This window comes from Oncorhynchus mykiss, chromosome 11 (assembly GCF_057628025.1).
Source record: "Oncorhynchus mykiss isolate SJ-2025 chromosome 11, ASM5762802v1, whole genome shotgun sequence".
NCBI lineage: Eukaryota > Metazoa > Chordata > Actinopteri > Salmoniformes > Salmonidae > Oncorhynchus > Oncorhynchus mykiss.
The window spans coordinates 17279131-17297970 of NC_143032.1; the positions used below are offsets into that span (position 1 = coordinate 17279131).

The 18840-nt window shown below is 42.7% G+C and overlaps 2 protein-coding genes across 7 annotated transcripts in view; one reads left to right on the forward strand and one right to left on the reverse strand.

Annotated features, from left to right (window-relative positions):
• Nucleotides 1-6482: 6482 nt before the first annotated feature.
• On the reverse strand, nucleotides 6483-15716 carry skida1 (SKI/DACH domain containing 1). The gene has a single exon (XM_021620389.3). The coding sequence runs from the start codon at nucleotides 12359-12361 to the stop codon at nucleotides 9653-9655; it is 2709 nt and encodes a 902-aa protein (XP_021476064.3). The 5' UTR covers nucleotides 12362-15716; the 3' UTR covers nucleotides 6483-9652.
• mllt10 (MLLT10 histone lysine methyltransferase DOT1L cofactor) overlaps nucleotides 15625-18840 on the forward strand; it is an 80040-nt gene continuing 76824 nt past the window's right edge. For 3 of the 6 annotated variants that reach the window (XM_090189621.1, XM_090189623.1, XM_090189625.1), the window contains exon 1: nucleotides 15836-17504. The gene's annotated coding sequence lies outside the window, so the exon portion shown is untranslated. Of the gene's footprint in view, nucleotides 17505-18840 lie in introns of all 6 variants that reach the window. The other 3 variants (XM_036935077.2, XM_090189619.1, XM_090189626.1) reach the window with 2 other exon arrangements.

Below are 18840 nucleotides of genomic sequence, written 5' to 3' on the forward strand. Positions count from 1 at the left end.
ATAATATGAATAATAATTATAAGTAATTAGAATAAAAACATGGACTACTAAGCCCATAGATTGGTATGTTAGCCTTTAGTTTATGCCTGTTTGGGGTTGTTGTGAAATCAGTCTTTTAACCCCGAAGGAGGTCACTCGAGGCCAATCCGCTTCAGAGGTATTCAGAAATGGGATTGTTCGGAGAAGACGCGAGGCAGCCCTTTTTTCCACGGCTGTAACTTTCATAAGCAACACTAGTTTATAGTAGTAAAATGTTTGTTAAAAATTATTAACCTATGGGTGACCCTGCTATTGTATTCATTGCCAATATAAATAGACTACATGTAGCTGTATAAATACAAAGCCCTGAAACTTAATGATAAAAAGGTATACATTGAATATGAATGCAGGTATATACTTAGGCTAATTAAACCTAATTATACTTAAAGGCCCAGTGCAGTCAAAAACGTGATTTATCCTCTGTTTTATATACATTTCCACACTATGAGGTTGGAATAATACTGTGGAATTGGGAAAATTCTGATAATTTTATTTTAGTGTAAGAGCTATTTGAAAAAACACCTGACATTTCAACTTGTTTTGGTGGGATTGAGTTTTGGCCTTTAAATTGGTTAATATACCAATAAGAAATAGAGTTACAAAACTCTCTGCCAAAAACAAATCGTTTTTTAGTTTTCCTCTCACCACTCAGACCCCTCCGAGACAGTCCTAGACAAATTCTTACTTGAGAAACTGCTCTTGCTAAGGAGCTATTTAAAAAAAAAACATTTGACCATGTTGATTGAAAACAATCACAGTAAAGTACTTCATTCTTACCCAGAAATTATTTGATATTGAGATTATAAGGGCTGCATTGGGCAGTCTAAGCATATCCTCATAAATGTTAACTCGTTTTATTTATGCTTAACTATCTAAATACACCCTAGGCTATAGGCCCTTATGGGATCTCTCAGCACCTGGATATATGTATAGCCGAAGCTTTAAGAGATTAGTGCAGAATAGGCCTACAGCAGTTTTATGCGGATTTTGTGCTGAATCATGAGGCTGACGTTTTGCATGGAGTTTAGGCTTAACACATTTGCATTTTCAAATGTCCATGTCCTGACCTACACAAACATGCACTTGTAATAAAGCAGTGGCTTCTTGACTTGACATTATATTTTCATTTATTTTCCTAGGGGGGATGTTCTTCATAGTTTTGTTCTTCATATATAGGCCTAATTATTTTACAAGGTCCGTTCTATCAAACAGTATACACTTCAAATATAGGCCTACAGGTATACGTCTATTTAAAGATTGAATATAGGCAAATCTGCAGCTCAGTCTAGACTATTTTCCTGACTTGTTCCTTGTCCTCTCCGCATAAGAAGCTTTAAAATCGCGCTGGGCTCCATGACCAGGCTCAAACCCTCTGCCAGACGGTTACCCCCTCGACCAACGAGCCCCATATGCAGCCCCGCTCCCTCGCGATCAGGAAAAGCCTCTCCCTGCAACCTGTCGAGGATATTGCTGAAGGCTTGGGGTGCTTCTGAAACCAACATGATTTCACAAATGTCTTTGGATCACGTCATTTTAACCAGACGAATACAGGCGCCTTTGAAATATGCCCTAGATAAGTTGGCTTCATGAACTCATTGGCTGCAATATGCGAGCAAGCGTTCAGCTTCACGCTGGAGGCCTTTTGTGTCTTTTGATGCATGCATCCATGCGTTGTTATATAATTTGAAATATGTTACATCATTTGGACTACTTCTCATGACATTATTCTCTCCAATTTTGTTCGAGGCCTGTTTGTATTGGACTGAAATAGCTCATTATAAAACCTTCATTGAAATCACATTAAGAGCTATGGTTATTTCCAACATAACTGTGAACAGGCTATATATTTTAAAATGTGACTAATGAAAACTAATATTACCTCCGCACGTTTATCCTTTAAAATTAGGCATAGTGAATTTAAAATTAGATACAATAGGCCTATGCTCATTGAATATGTTGTCATTATATTAACAGTGCATCACAGGCAAAATAAGGAAAATAGTCAGTTTCACTTGCAGTTTGAACCAGGCGTTTCAGCCTTCACCTGTGATTGCAGTATGCCCTAGGCGTTTCGGCCTTCACCAGCGATTGACTATAGAATACGTTATTCTATAGGCCTGTCATAAACCCATTAATGGATACTTTTCAAGCTTTCTCTAACGGAAATAAATATAGCGCGGTGGAGAGGTTAAGGTTTACCGCAGAAGGAGGAGGATGATCAGGCAACCATGTTTACTGGATTGTGGACTAGGCTATGGGAAGAGAAATAAGCATATTTTATGCTTGCTGCAGTGATGGCACACTATGGTATTTCACCTAATATATATGGGAGTTTATTCAAATTGGATTTGTTTTCAAATTTATTGTTGGTCTCTCTCGCCACAGCAGAAATGTGTACAGGGTAGACAGTCTTTCAGCTCTCACAGTCTCATCTGTTTCTCGAACTTCAAATTTAGGATCGGCTTAAAACAAAATCTCAGAAACAAAAACAACTTTATATCGTTTTAGTCGAACAATCAACCATTGGCTGCAGAGGCGGACGTTTACCCCAATCCGCCATGCGTTCACACAGCAAAATAGAAAACCTACTTCAAACTAATAGCGCTCACTTTTGCCTCTAGTGGCTGGTTTTTACGTCATCTCCTTATGTCCTCAGACATGGATGGACGTCGAATACTGATTTGTCTCACGGGTGACCTTGCTGGGCAGTCCACAGCATCTCTCTGGCCTCAGATGAACGACATGATGCAGCTCTATGGAATCACACAATAGAAATACTGTGTGCTGTAACATGTCACTGACAACTTTAAGAATAGTATGACAGTATAAGCAAATATATACTCAATAACTCCTTCCACGGGAGAACTGTGAAATGTGAGGAGTCAAGGGTTGATTTTTCAACAAAGTGCCAAAGAAAAACTTTTATTACACTATAGTAATTAAAGTGAATAATGGGATTTTAAAAAATTAATGCAAAAGTCTTCAAAAATCAGAATGAGGCGTGCTTCGATCTGGGACGCATTGTGTCCTGCACATTAAACCACAAACACATTTCCACGCCACTAACTTTTCTAATAAAGTTAAGATAGTTTTCTGCTTAAAGTTGAAATTGCATTTAAAAAAAGGCAGGCTTCAGGCAGTCAGTCTCATATGTAAGCGAATAGGAGATGTGCTGTTATGATCACACCTCTGTTATCATGGCTGCTAACACTGCTGTTCTGTCAATGGAGACCAACCAGCGTGTTTACATAAATCAGCGTTGTAAAACAGACACCCGTCGGTTAAGTAAATAACCACCATTGTCAGTGAGACAATAAAAGCTATGGGTATTTCACTTATACGGTCTTTGAATTATACGGACTGAAGTGAAAACGTTTGTTCTGAGAGAGGTTGAGTTTCTATCGGTGTAATGATGGTTCGTGGTGTAGCGGTTTAGTTTATACATTCGTCTGGTTCAACGGGGCAGGCTGGTACAAATGCCAGGGTCCTCGAGCTTTCGCTTATGCAGGAGGTTATATAGGTCACACACACACACACACACGCACGCACGCACGCGCGCACACACACACACACACACACACATGCAACTCTATATAGTACGTTTTTAAAAGACTAGCTCATTATAATATGAGCGTGAGTGTAATTAAAAAAACATATCCCTCACCTCCAGAAGACTCTCCAAGCCGTTACCGTAGCAGGGTTGAAATGCAGGGTAACGGGTCGCCAATATAGAGCTATAGATGTGAAGAGGTCAACTGCATTTTCACTGGTTTTCACCTACACCTATTCTCCAATAATGTGTAGGCTTTTTAGAAGTTGAAGTACAGGCTTCAGCATCATCATGCGTGGGTGGCAGTGTTGGATTTGTATAGTGACTAAAGCAGCAGTGCTATTTCTTTCTTGCTATAGCAACATGATTTGGTGATTTCAATAGCTCAACATCTATTCATTTGAAAATAATTCTACTTTTAATAATATAATTATTTCAATTGTTGAGCTAATCAAATTCGTCGATGGAATTACCATTATTTAGTAGTTGGTTCATTTGATTCAGGCGTTGATGCAACACCCTGCATTACCAAATCAGTTGTGGATTTCTGCTGTACATGGTCAACTAGGGCCTAGTGCTGTACGATCACATAGTCCTACTTTGGTCTGGCTGCATTTACCTATGGAAAATAATGAAATAGGCCTAATAGAAGTGTTGAAAGTAAGCCTAGGCCTATTACTATTCCAAAGACTATTGGTAAAATAACACTATTGGTAATTTGGACAATTAAGTGCGCAAAATGCATATCGGAACTTGGGCAAAGGATAGGCTATGTGATTTCTGGTATTCACGATGTGTAGGATCAGACTTTATCAGACTGCATGGGACGGGTTAACACCGGCAGCATTTGCCTATTGATTATAGTCAGTGTGGTCCAAAGTTATTTATGCTCGCCTAACACGAAATCTCCCGGAAATCTCCCATTGAAATAAATGCAGAATTTTACAATAAGATCGAGAAACTAAATGTGTGTCAATGTTTTATTTATTTTATTGTTATTTAACAGACAAGTCAGTTAAGAACAAAGTCTTATTTACAATGAGAGCCTTCCCCGGTCAAACTCGGACGATGCTGGGCCACTTGTGCGCCGCCCAATCACGGCCGGATGATACAGCCTGGATTCGACCCATGTACTTTAATGACCCCTATTGCACTGAAATGCAGTGTCTTAGACTGCTGCGCCACTCGGGAGTATTGGTGAAGTATTTATAGACAATATTATATAGCCTATACCTATGTGGAGCGATGCAGAGGGTTCGAGGGTTATGCCTCACTATGGCTGTTGGAACCCGCGACTATGTGCCTCAGAAACAGTTCCCATGTTTTGCATGTTCATTTTAAAATTCGACGCTGTAACCTGGATTCGAACCAGGTACTGCTGTGACGCCTCTTGCACTGAGACGCAGTGTGATAAACCACTAGGCCACTGGGAATTAATAGCAGACGGATTTATTTTATATCAAAGTTTTTTTTGTGATTTGTAATTGACACAATTGTTTCCCACAAGCACCAATGAAAACTAGCCTATATATAGATTCAAATGTATTTTACTGAAGCTAGTAACTGCTCTGCTCTCAGAATATCAACCCATTATCCACATGTGCATGATAGAGCCTTAAACAGTGTGTGTGTGTGTGTGTGTGTGTGCGTGCGTGTGTGTGTGTGTGTGTGTGTGTGTGTGTGTGTGTGTTTTCTATCGGCCCTATACAACTTAAAATATAAATCATTAGCCTAATTAATGATATTATTTATTTGTTCATTAATTCGTATAAGTATTTTGTATTATGGGATTTTGAATAGTCTTTTCAATTACCTTTTGAGAGGAAATGAATGACAGGCAACAACATATATATTTATTTTTTTGTTGTACAGTTGAGGGATTTAATAATAGAGTAGTGACAACTTTGATCGGTCTTTCGTATTTAATTGTCTGATAGCTCAGTGCGTTCTGCTGACCCTGATTCAGGCTGTGTCCTTCAGCGTTAATCTTTTAACTTGTGTTTCTAAACAAGCACAGCAGGGAGAATACTGTATTGAGTGCTTTGGATGCAATAACTGTCCACGCAGCGATGGCGCAAGATAGAATAGTCAACGCCTTTTGTAAATTGCTTGTTTTTTCTTGATCCAACTAGTGGTTTAACTATTTTAATCCCTCTCTGCCTATCTCTTGTTATTGTATAGAAGTTACAGTCTATTGGTTCGCAATCCGCATTGGAATTTATCTCCAATAGTCGTCTGTTGCTGCCTACTGCCTAACCTCCACCAGTAGGCTACCGCGGGGGCTCCAGGCAGATAGGCCTGGCCTAGGTTAGACTGCCCTCTACCCCGGGGTCCACCCATCAACCTCCTGGTTTACCATACCATAAAATCCCATTAATCAAAACCGCAGCAGAGAAACAAACATGGCGGATGAGATGTTGTCGGTTGTGAATGGGTACTATGCACTACGAGTCGATCATGTATTCCTGTGGATATCAATGGTGAAACCCTTCGTACGGCCTTAATGGCAAACAAAAGCCCACATGTGTACTACAGGTTTGTGTATAGAAGTGCGTGTACTGCTAGAAGTTTCTACTGACTTTGCCTATATGTTCACTAGGCCAACATGTCCATAATTACGTAGAAGTAGGCCTATAGTGTGTATCAAACATGGCAGTGTAATATCTCTGTGGGTCTTAGTTACATTTCAGTAATGGATAGTAAAAGTTGTCCCTTGCACCAATATTTCCTAATCCAAAATACGCTCTGAGTTACACATTTGTCCAAAGAACCAATTCTCTTCCAATATGGTATCCTCTTGGTGAGGTTTCAGTCTATGTAGGCATACAGTGTAATACCAATATGAATGAAGTGTGTGATTGTTCAACTCACAACAAAGAGAATGCAGCGTCACTCACACTCAGATGTCTTTAATGAGTCATTCATAACTCGGAAGAAAGGGAAAGTGCTTCAGAAATCCAACATTCAAGGTTTTCATTTCGAGTGCATTATCCTAAACAACAATGATATACAAAACCCAGTAATTCACAAAAATAAATATTCCGTTTTTTATATAAACAGCCAGTGACTTCAAATGTAATGTCAAAACCCTGACCTCAATCAAGTATTGTATCAAAAAGCTAAAATAAGGTTTGGAGTTGAGAGGAAAAGCGAGAGGGAGAACGAGAGGGAGAACGAGAAAGAGCCCTGTGCCTCGAGCTGCTACACCATGCAATTATTTACATTGATAGCGTCACTGTCAGAGCTCTTTTAGTCTTCCCTACACGCCTCTACCACCATCTCCTTGCCCGGGTGATGTTCTCTGTGATCGGCGTGAGAATTGGCGAGTACCTACAACGGGAAGTGTGTGTGTGTGTGTCCTCTCTAAACGCTGGGCTGTATATCCCTCCTCTGGCCCAGTACACTTTGACGCGGGGATTACGCGGTGGAAGCTTCCCTCGTGCAACATATGAATTCCATCCCTCCCCTCCCCATTACTCCCTCTAGGTTGGAGAGAGATTACGTCATTTTCAAATGGAGATTAAAATGGCTGTGTTTAGTTTGGAGGCAAATGTGCCATTTTTAAGTGCTTCTCTACCTTCGCTACAAGGGAAGTGCGCACTATGGTATGGGAAGCCTACAGGCTTGGGGTGGTAGAGGTGCATGTCACACACAGATCAATCTATACAAACTCTGAGCATTGTGTGAAACGGCGCTTTTTTCTCCCTTAACTACAATCACCAATCGAATGGGCTTTTGTTTCTGTCTTTGCTGCTGATGTTGATGTGAGAATCCTGACATTATCAGGCATGTTGTTTGTGGTTATGTGCCAGGCTGGCTCGGACTATCTTTGTCACAGGGAGAAAAGCTAATTCTTAGCCACAACTTCACCAAATCAACATTTTACGTTGGTGGAAAAATATCGATATTTAGGTGCAACTTCAGTTAAATTTGACTGAATTGTATTTATTTATTTTTGGTCTATTCTTAGTTTATTAATTAGCAACATAAGGATCAATGGAAAAAGTTTGACATATAGGCCTATACATTCATCACGCGTCCATATGTAAAGGCTAGATTTATACATGTTTATGTGGCAACATTAGGAAATATTTTTCTGACTTGATTCATGTGAGAAAACAGCGTAGAGACTATATCAGTTGAAGTGGAGATATGGAGAAGGACATGGCCTTTTGTGGAAAACAGAGTGCAATGCTTTCATAACAAAGGGACACAATCAGCTTTGTGTTTGGGCCTACATTTTCGACTGACTGTATAGTCTATTTTAATAATTTTGTATGGCTGGAGATGTTCCCAGGTCAATTCAGCACCGTGGGCTTCCCAGCAGAATTTAACAGGTAATTATGCATTTACCCACCGAGCTAATAGCTAACTATTCCACAGCAACGTGCTGTGCTGGGCATTTTATTCAATCTTGCAGATGTAAGGATACAATAAACAACTGATAAACTGCTCTAATACCATGTTGACCCAAATAGAAAATAATTCAACCTCATGTGAATGGCCACAAATAACCAATTATACATTTACACATTTTAGATGAAATAGTTAAATGGACATAAGCTAGTAGCCTACCTTATCTTACATTTGTTTTATTTGAACTTCTCTCATAATGTAGGCTATCCTACAATCATCAAGCGGAAATGGGACCCTAGAGTGTGTCAAAGTGCAAAGCATGTAGGCCTACCACTTGTGCTTTCATGTGTTGTTTCTAAATTAAATTACATTAGGCTCGGTGTGTTGTAAGACATCGTTTTGGTGTGTTTGGGTTTTTGTTTAAGTGTGATGCAAACCCCAAACTGGTATTAAGCCAGCGTCTTGGACAGGAGTGTAATTTTCACCGATGTTCTCATACTTTTTTCGTGTAGGACATTGCGAATGTTTTAATTGACAAATACATGTGTAATATAAAGGAACATGTCCCACCAAAATGCTAAAAAAGGCAAGGCTGTCCAGGACGTGTGATTTTTCACTGAAAGGCTTGATCTGTGTCAGGCCTGGGCAGTCTCTCTCTGTGTGATTGTCTGTACATAAGGCCTGCAGTGTTTTGGGGCCTTTATGGGTGCTGGCGGCTGTCTGACTACAGCCAACATAAGTTTACCAGGAAATACTCTCATAAATACAAACAACGCTGGAAACCATATCACAAACACTGAAAATCTGCAAGCACCAGCCAGACCAGAGTAATGGTAATTTCCCTCACAATTCTTCCTAATTCAATATAGCCTGTCCAAAGAACATTATGAATTTGGACTTGCTTGGATAAATTAATTGAAATTTGAAATCGAATTCAAAAACAGTTATCTGAATTAGATAACATTTAGATAAAATGTACCCAAACTCTGGCAAGCATAAAATAAAAATCGAAATTAGGGTTTCTACAAGGTTTTACCAATCCTATAGTGAAAAAAACAACCACGGCTCATAATAGGACTAATGTGACAGACAATAGTAGTAGCCCTAACCATGTTACCAAAGGAAAACCCTGAATCTGTTGATTAAACCCAATTTTACCCAAGTTAAAGCTGATGTTAGAAAAATACAGTAAAGAAGACCAACATATAGGAGTGCTGTGATTTTTATGAGAGGGAGTCTCCCCCTCTCTTTCTCTCACCACAAAGGAAGTAGGCCTACAGCACAACAAAATGTTTACTTCACTGAAACCCTGGTACAATCCAACCGCTCGAGCGTCAAGGCGAAGAGAAAATAGATCCGAGAGAAAGTCATGTAAACCCATTTTGCCAAACCGTGTAGCCTATTGCTTATGGTAGATAGCTTGTTTAGAGTTAGTTAGTCAGAATAAATCCATGAGGGGGGATCGTCCAGTGGCATGGGTAGAGCATCTCAAATATGGTCCGCGCGATATGGAGAATAGTAGTGTATATAACTGATCTATAACTCCACAACGAGGAACGTTTTAAATCCACTACATCATATAAAGGATACAATTTAAATAAAAACAACGGAAGGACGCAAGCCATTAGAGCCTCCCATTCAGTTTAAGACTCAAATTGTAGTCAACGTAGGTTTCCATCCAGGTGTTTTTTCTTTCTCTTGTTTTTGTCAAAGAAAAAAGCGTGAACATTTCCTGATTCTCTGAGCGGGTGGGGGAGGGACAGGCAGACCGCCAGGCTGCCATCGCCACACGGGGTGAGAGCGAGGGGGAGGTCGGGGTCCCCCCAGAGAGTTCAGAGAGTAAGCAGGGCTTAAATCCCCGTCGCTGCCCACTAACAGGGACGGAGGAGCGGGGAAATTCGCCATGAAGCTGAAAGGCCTCTTCAGAGGGGCTGCTACATTACTGGACGCGCGTTTTCGTTTAGTCGCCCCTGTTAGATCCTCAGTATTTCCCTCACAAATCTCAGCTTTGCCCACGGGACGAGAAGACAAAGTCCTGTCAACTTTAGACACGTTCTGTTTCTGCTGCACCCTTGAAATTCCAGGCTTCTTCCCCAGCACTAGACTCCTGTAGTTTTTCCTGACCCCAGCTCCGTTTTTATACTCCCCTTCCTCGGGACAAGGGGTGTCTTGAGTGCTCCCGCATTCCTGCAAGCCGGAGGAGGACTTGGGAGCCCCAGCAGAACTTTCAATGGCTTTGGTCTCGTTGTTGAAACAGCCTTGTTTGATGTCGCCGCCGTAGTATTGGCCATTGTTGATATCCGCCTCGTCTCCTAAGCATTGGAAACCAGAGGCTTGGCTATAGTATTCGTATTCATCATAGCTCTCCTCCACTTTGATTTTCACATTCTGCAGGTTGAAGGGGGGAGTCTTGACCGCCCTGCTGCGCTCGGGGAGGGGACCCGCGGACACTGATAGCTCCTCCGGCTCCGTCTTAATGGTTTTGAGCAGAAAGGGCAGTTTCAGGTTGGGGCTGATTCTCACCTCACTTTTTAGATTTGTAGCTAATGAAAGCTTGTTGTTTTTAGGCTTGGGGTACTTTGTGTCTTTGTCAAGCGCGGAGTGTGAGCTCAGGACTGGGGGGCATTTGTTTGCGTGTCCCGTTGTCCTGTGTGGAAGAACCGCTTTTATTCCGTTGGGGTTAGGTGAGGGGCTCAGTGCGTACAATTTGCTGGACACAGGCTCGGTTCGCTTTATCTCTCGTTGGGTCTGGACCTGGGACTCAGGAACCTTCCTGTCTCTCCTCTTAGTGAAATAACTCCCCCGGGTGACAGGCGAGCTGAACCTGTGTGTGTGTGTGTCCTGCTTGGCCTCCCTGGCTGTAAAGTCATATTTCGGTTGTTTCTTCGGAATGTCATAGTCCACCTGGCTGGTTCCAAACTGGCCCACCGGTTTAGATGGCTGCTGCTGGTGGCTGTAGTGGAAGGTAGGCTGCAGGAGCAAAGGTGCGTTAGTGTGCGAGATAGTTCTACTGTTGGATAGAGTTCTAGAGTTCGACTGATTTCTAGTGCTGGAGAGAGTTGTGGAGAGAGATTGGGCATTAGGCAGAGTTCTAGTGCTGGAGAGAGTTGTGGAGAGAGATTGAGCATTAGGCAGAGTTCTAGTGGTGATATTTTTGGTGGTGTTGAGAGAGGGGAACCGGGCCCTCCTGAAGCGGATAGACTGGACAGACACTTGGCTGGACACAGAGCTGCTGTCAGACTGAGATGAACTCTCCTCATCAGAACTGACCTCAGAGCTCTCCAATGGGCTCTCCTCTTCATCCTCCTCATCAGAGGTCCCAGAGTTGCTGCTGGTCGATAAACTGGAGCCGATGTCGGAGTCGTTGTTGAGGCGCTCTGAGTAGCAACTGGACTCCGTGTCACTGCTGTAGCTCTCCGGGAACCCCCCCACATGTTGATGCGGGTGACGATGATGGTGATCGTGGTGGTCGAGGTAAAACTCGTGTCCAATGTCAAAATGGCTCAGAGTTGTCCGGTTGTGGTTGTAGTGTGTTTTGGGCTTTCTGCAGCACTTGGGCTGCACGAGGAGCACCGGGTGGTGTGTGTGAGAATAAGTGTGTGAGTGTGTGTGTCTGCTCCTGCTCCATGACTGCCTCGCGCCGCTGCTGCCCATATCCCTGCCGCCGCCCCCCTCGCGCCTCCTCTTCCTTTTGTGAAGTAGGTCGCCGGTTGCAGAGAGCCTGGACTGAGCAGCAATGGCGGACTGAAACAACACTGGTTGCCGGCTCACCACGCTCCGGAAAAACGAGTGTCCCTGGCTAAACGCGACGCAATTGCTCGGTATTTGACCAGTTTCATAGTTTTTAAAGGGTTTACATGATGATTTGGTGACAGAGGAGTAATCCCGACCGAGGGATTTATTGTAAATTTGAGGTAGATTGGAGTCGGGGCGCAAGGTTGGTTGTTCTCTCCTGCCGGCTTTGTTTTTGAGGGACATAGTCTGTGGAACGCTGTGCAAACTTAACCAAACTTTCTCCCTCCATAACCCGGCAGGGTGCGTGTCTGCGTTGAGCTTGCCTTCGCCCACACCCTCCGGTAAACTGGCTTTCTTTGCTTTTCTTTTGTTGGATTTTAACACGCGCTCCGTTTTGCAGGAGAAATAAAGCGCCTCTACGTCCTCCCGTGATATCAGAGTACATTTAGCCGCGTGGAAAGCAATAGAATTGATTGCTTTGAGCTTTCTTAACTCCTCCAAATCACAGTGGTGTTTTTTAACGTTCAGGTGATCCATGCGTTTGTGCACGGTGGTTCGGGGAATATTTTTCAGCAGGTCGGTGAAGACCTGGGAGAGGGCGAACATTTGTTTTCCTTTAATCAGCAGGTATCCCAGCCTCACTCCCTGCATCTCCTCAAACCCAAACTTCAGGTCTCCCATGTTGCTTTTCACTCTCTATTGTAATAATCTCAGCATTTAAGTAGTAGCAGTTGTATTCATGCAGCCACGAAAATAAAGGAATAAACTCCCTGTTTTGAGCTCAATGCATTCTGACGCGCCGGCCGCTGCTGATGCGTCCTAGTAGGCTACCTCCAAGCTGCGTCATGAACAGGCAAACTTTGAGATGCCGAGTTAAATGGAGTGATATCGGATGGGTTCACAGCATCAGTCCCCGGGCCCTGCCACGGACCAGGCATGGTGGAGGAATGCGAGGGATTACCGCCAGGCCGGCTGCTGGCTGTCTGCTATCCCCTGTCTCTCCTCCTCTCCTGCTCACTCCCTCTGACCGGCAGCACGACAGGAAGGTGTATACCACTGCCACAACGAGAGGATAAAAAAGAGAGAGGGGTAGGGAGAGAGCTACACAGAGAGAGGGAGGGAGAGAGAGAGGGGGGGTGGGAGGGAGGGATGGAAGGAGAGAGAGAGAATAAGAGCCAAAATGCAGCTGCTCTCCTGGATTCGGGGTTAGCCACAAATAAAATGACAGAGGGGAAGTGCACGAGCCCGGAGACACCTTCATCAATTAATGCCCTCAGACTCGAAGCTTATTGGACGCCGCTGACAGGTGATGCAATAAAAATGGATATTCCACCCCCTGACACCCCCCTCTCAAACCCCCCGTTGATTACCATACTATTGTACCTCCACCTCCGTTTGTTAAGTATGCTAAATAATTCCGCTATGACAAGTTCATATTTCAATATTGTTTTTTAACAGATTAAGTGGTATAGCTGAACTTGCTGAAATGGGCAAGTCGTCTTCTATATCCTGCTAGTAGGCTATTTATGGCGTTATGCCTATATCGCTGTCAGTCAAACAACGTGGGATTATTGAGAGCACAAATATCATTTCAAAGAAATATAGGCCAATAGATGGCATATAATTTTCATGGTTAAATTCAGACATGTTTGAATTCAGACGTCTGTCAATCTGTCTTAACCCCCTTGCTAATTCTATTGTGAAGGTTTGTTGTAACATTCTTTCAAATGGACTCAGACAAAGAGATTTACATTTTTCACCTGAGTAGAACGCTGTTTGAACTCCCACATTTAGAGTTATGTCGGGGTACTCGAGGAAATGAATCTTAAGCATGAGCTTTTTTAGTTATTTCGTGAATTTCAAGGGTGAAAGGAGATCTCATTCTAACGACGATTTAGCCAAACCTTTACGCATAGCGACACATATATGCATGGGCGGCTTATTATTTCAGAATTAATACAAACATAGGCATACATACACCATTTTGTTATATTTGATTATTATCTTTGATTAGTTTTCGATACCATTCTACATTTTGTTGAATGCATTTAGGTTGAAACTTGGTGAATGGTCAATGTGTGCGTGTGTCTGTGTGCCCTCCTCTTACATTTTGTATTTATTAAGGATCCCCATAGCGTGGGTGTGCGTATGCGTGTGTGTATCTCTTCACAGTCCGCGTTGTTCCATAAGGTGTATTTGTATCTTTTCAGGCATGGAGAGACATTGAGTCAGCGTGCATTGCCGTTCACCTCGGTATTAATGGTCAGTCTTTCTCGCAGTCTTATTCTAAACCGATAGATATGCTATTTCTATCTCAGCCACCGAGTCTGCTGTTCCCTGGTCCACCACGATAAAAACATGAGCAACGTGACGGACGATTAGTCTGGGAAAAGCTCTTGCTTTCACTTGCTGTAAAAGTGCACGCTCAGAGTTGCTTTTCCCCAAGGCCTCTTCTGCAAACGTGATAATAATTAATATCAGGTTTATTATAGGCCTATTGAACATAGGCATATCAGTATGTATTTTGGTAAAACACACACACACACACACACACACACACACACACACACTGTTTAAGGCTCTATCAAGCAGGGTGAAGCTGAGAGGAGAAATGTCACACTGTGCCTTATCATCACTAAACTGCGCCCTGCTCCTAATGTAAAGAGGCCTTTAATGGGTTGTTAATTGTTGTTGTTGTTGTTGTTGTGTGTGTTCGTGTGAGACAACAAGCATGCATAGGAGATATATATGATCATTAATGATGACGGTTTAACCCGTACAAGTACATTTCCCTTGGTTTTATCGCTAATTTGGTAAATTTACGGTATAGGCCTAGGCTTCGTAGCTCTCAGTGAGCCCGCAGATGATCTGGAGAAATGACCGGCGATGGCGCTATACAGACTCGTTGAATTGTGAAATGAACGAAAAGAGCAAATCATGGGAACTGTTTCTGAGGCACATAGTCGCGGGTTAGAATAGCTATATAATCTTTGTCTATAAATACTTTACCAATACCAAACCAGTACTCCCGAGGGGCGCAGCGGTCTAGGCACTGCATCTCAGTGCAAGAGGCGTCACTACAGTTCCTGGTTCGAATCCAGGCTCTATCACATCCGGCCGTGATTGGGAGTCCCATAGGTCGGCGCACAATTGTCCCAGAGTCGTCTGGGGTAGGCCGTCATTGTACACAAGAATGTGTTCTTAACTGACTTGCCTAGTTAGATAAAGGTTACATTTTTTAAATGTAAAGTTGCAGAGGATTGTGGTGAGGGAAGGATGTAAGAAAAGGGGCGAGGGGGCGTGAGTGAGAGGGAGAACTTTGGAATTCTACATCCTGCCCTTGCAGTTTAATTCCATAACAATATAAAGAACGCATTGTTGGTGCTTTTACACTAAGGAGCTCCAATGTACTTCGATTATTTGTGAAAGGTAGGCTACATTGGAGAGTGTTTTCTTTGTTTGTTTATTTAGCCTATTTGTTTGTTATTTGTTATATTATTATAGGCTATAATGTCAACGAAGTGGTTGTTGTAATTGTGATGATTTACCCTATTCAATGGATGACTCCGTCATATTACCGACATAAGAACTCCAGTCTCAACTCCACAGAAAGAAATACACAACTTCCTGACTCATTTGTTGTACTACTCTGCTTCAGTCCTACACAGCCGATTCTATGGGCCATATATTATCATCAAGTCTTTAGGCGCTTCTAAACCACTATTGCACATTCATTAACGTGTGTTTACTTAGCAGCCTGTGATCCAGGGCCAGGTACAAGTGGAAGCACATCCCGGCCTGTAGCTCCCTGCTGAGATCGAGGGCTGAGCGGTGTCAGCAGGCCGCAGAGTCGGGAGACCAAATGGCTTGATATTACTATCGATGCTGAACTGTACGCACCGTCATTAGGAGGTTTTCGGTTCCACCTGAATTGTGTGTGTAGCATATATACGTGGTAAGTAGCCTACATGTACTAAGTAGGCAAGGAGGAAGGCACAATATGCATGAGACACTTGGTCTTTCACCTCTGTGTGTGTGTGTGTGTGTGTGTGTGTGTGTGTGTGTGTGTGTGTGTGTGTGTGTGGTGAAACTTGAATCCAACCCAGCCCACATCATGACTTTTCCCAATTGTACCATCTTCAGTGAACCGAGTTATCATGCATAAAGTTTTCTATAGCTTTTGAGGTGTGTGTGGATAATTGTTTTGCCTTCGGATGGACAAAGGAGAAGGGTCCTCTGTTAGCAGAGCTCCACCCTGAGGCCTGATCCGTGGGGATTACGGCTCTACCTCTCCAGCTCTGCCCGGCCACAGAGAGCCAAAGATAGCCGGGCTGGAGAATGTTTGGTTGGATAAAACATATGGTTTGATCTCGCCTTGCAGATATAAAAACGTTTGTAGCTTCATCAATACTCATCAATACTTTATACAGATGTCATCACTGTTCTGTTCGGAACATTGTCTGAAGTCACTCGGCCTGAAGAAGTTAGCAGACAGACAGAAATATAAGGCCTGTCTGTTTTCGGGTTGAGGGAACGTCGGTATAGCAAATCATTGAGTTTACAGGCCAACGGAATAAATCTAGTCTGATTGGACACTGAACGTTTTTAGCCCTTATAACACATATGTTTGCTGTCATAGGTTAACGATCCTGTTATGAATAAAACAATAATAATTAAGTAAAGTGACACGTTCACAGGGTCAGGGGGAATCATGTATAGGGCTATCAAAAATTATGCAGAAATTGATACGATGATTTGTAGGCCCCTACTCATCGATCCATTCTCCAAGAATTTCTTAAATTGACGTTCCCTGAATTAATCAAGGACGCGTAAAAATATATATTTTTTGGTTTGTCGTGCAAGAGATATTTAAATGATGTAATGATGCAGAAAAGACGCATGTGCCCCATCGGATCAACCCAAAGGGCAATTAAAAAATGTGACAAAGTAGACTGAATGTTTTGTATTTAACCCGTTACCAAACCTATAGTCTACAACCCAAAGCCTAATTTCACTGATATTGTAGGCTAAAGACCCTCGAATCATTATTGTGTGTAACAAGGTAAATTAGGCCTACTGTGAATTTAATTTGTGTAATTTCAGGGTATGGGGAAAACCTACAGCGCATCTTTTTTTTATACAGGCCAACATTTTATACAACCTTAAAGAATGAATCAAAATACAAAAAATATATATTATTTTATGTGAAACCCAAAAATGTATATTGAGTATTTGTTCATGGTCCGTGCTATTCCCCTGTGCTCTATATGAACCTCCCTATTGCAGCTCGGTATTTTCTTGCTCTGGATAGCGTTTTAAGTTCGACATTTTTAAACCACGCATTTGTTTACCCATTACACATTGTTTGCTTATATAAGCTAAACGTTTGGGCTGCTCTTTCGTTTTGTGTTGCAGTTCTGTAGCCTATTTAACATCGATATTCCTATCAGCTGCTACAGGCTATTCAGAAGTTGTGGCTACTGTTGCCTGCGTTTCTCCGGCCCATTGTGAGAGGAGCCCCCTCGGTCCCTCTCTTCTCTTCTCTCCCTCTGAGCTCAGCCGGTCAGGCCGGTGGACTGCAGATGACTCACGCCCCAGAGCGGCACATCAGCGTTCTGCACCTCAGCGAGCTGCATGGAAGCTCGATAATACCGGGGGAATACCGCGACCAGAGACCCGACTGTCAGACTAGCCTCCTGCCTTTCCCGGGGCGCACATTCATCACTCGGGCGGATAGATATGTTTGTTGTAATGTGCACGTGTGCTTTTGGCGAAGACATGGCTGCGCAGATGGAGGAGATTGGCGGATTAGAGCGAGTGGAAGGTAAGAGGACACACACACACACACACACTTAGTCATTCACACACACATGCGCACGCACTCACACACGTCCGCGCTTTTCTCGGAAAACGATGCAGAACAAAGAACAAAGAACAAGAGTAATGTTTCCTTCTCGTTTACACTTCTAAAGCATTTTCTTGGCCTTTATAGCCTACAGGATGTGGTTGCGCGCAGGTATAGTCTATTTGAGAGACGTGTGAAGTGAATACGAAGAAATAAATACTGGCCTATGGTCCGAACAGCCAGTAGAATATTTGAGGATTAAACAACATAAATCGGCCTCCCATTACGAACGTAAATGCAGTTATTTTAACAAAATATGCCCACGTGGAAATGTTGAGGCACACGACTTTAAAACCTGTGGTTTAGCTATTATATTAGGTGTATGTGAGTGCGCGTGTTTCCCATGTGGGAAAACCACACCACAGAACGGATATCTGTCAACCGTGATTAAATAGCTGAATAACTCCCGTTCGTGTTTCGGTTGATTTCTTAAAAAGCAAACCCTTTGCTCTGAAAGTGCTTCCCTCTACCCAAACTCTGAAATCCCAAAACCTTAACCCTTGAAACCAACTTGCTTCTCTAACACCCAACTCATAGTGTGCATTTTATTAAACGTGTCCCTTTCCCCACCCTGCCCCAAGTCATTTGTTTTGCAATGAGTTTTATGGATACACTTGGTCGAGGCACTTGTAGATAGGCTTTTTACGGCACAAATTCACTAGCCATGCCAAAACAAATAAATTATCTTGGTCGGATCCCCCCTAAGAATGCGATTTTACATGCAATCTGAGCCAGAAGTGTGAGCGTGTTGTTGCTGGGGGGAGGGGGGGGGGGGGGGGGGGGGCACCAGAGAGGAGAGGATGTAGGCCTATGTCCAATAGGTATGCAGGCTGTTGCCACAGTAGTGTCTGACGCATCACCGCTGCTCCAGTAGATGTGGAGGATGTGATTTATTGTCAGATCTAAGCACACGACCCATTCCCTTTACCTTTTTTAATACCACACGTTTTGGACGGAGGCTTATTTCACACACACACAAAAAAATGATTTTTCGTGTATATTACACATCATTTCGCGTGCATGTCATGCATTTAACTTTCTCATGTTTTTAGGGGAAGCTCAACATGTAGCTTGCAACTTAGTCTTTACTTCATAGCCCAATTAATTTACTCTATACAATCTCTACCAGCTTAATAGCCCCGTCATGCTATTGTAGACTGTTTTTATTTAAATCAATAATTGAATTGATGTGAAATGTAATTTAATATAGGCCTAGTTCTATACAATCATTTAATATAGCCTACATTACAATCAA

Excerpts from the sequence above, each read along its gene's own strand:
- skida1 (XM_021620389.3), bottom strand. The coding sequence starts at position 12,361 with ATGGGAGACCTGAAGTTTGGGTTTGAGGAGATGCAGGGAGTGAGGCTG.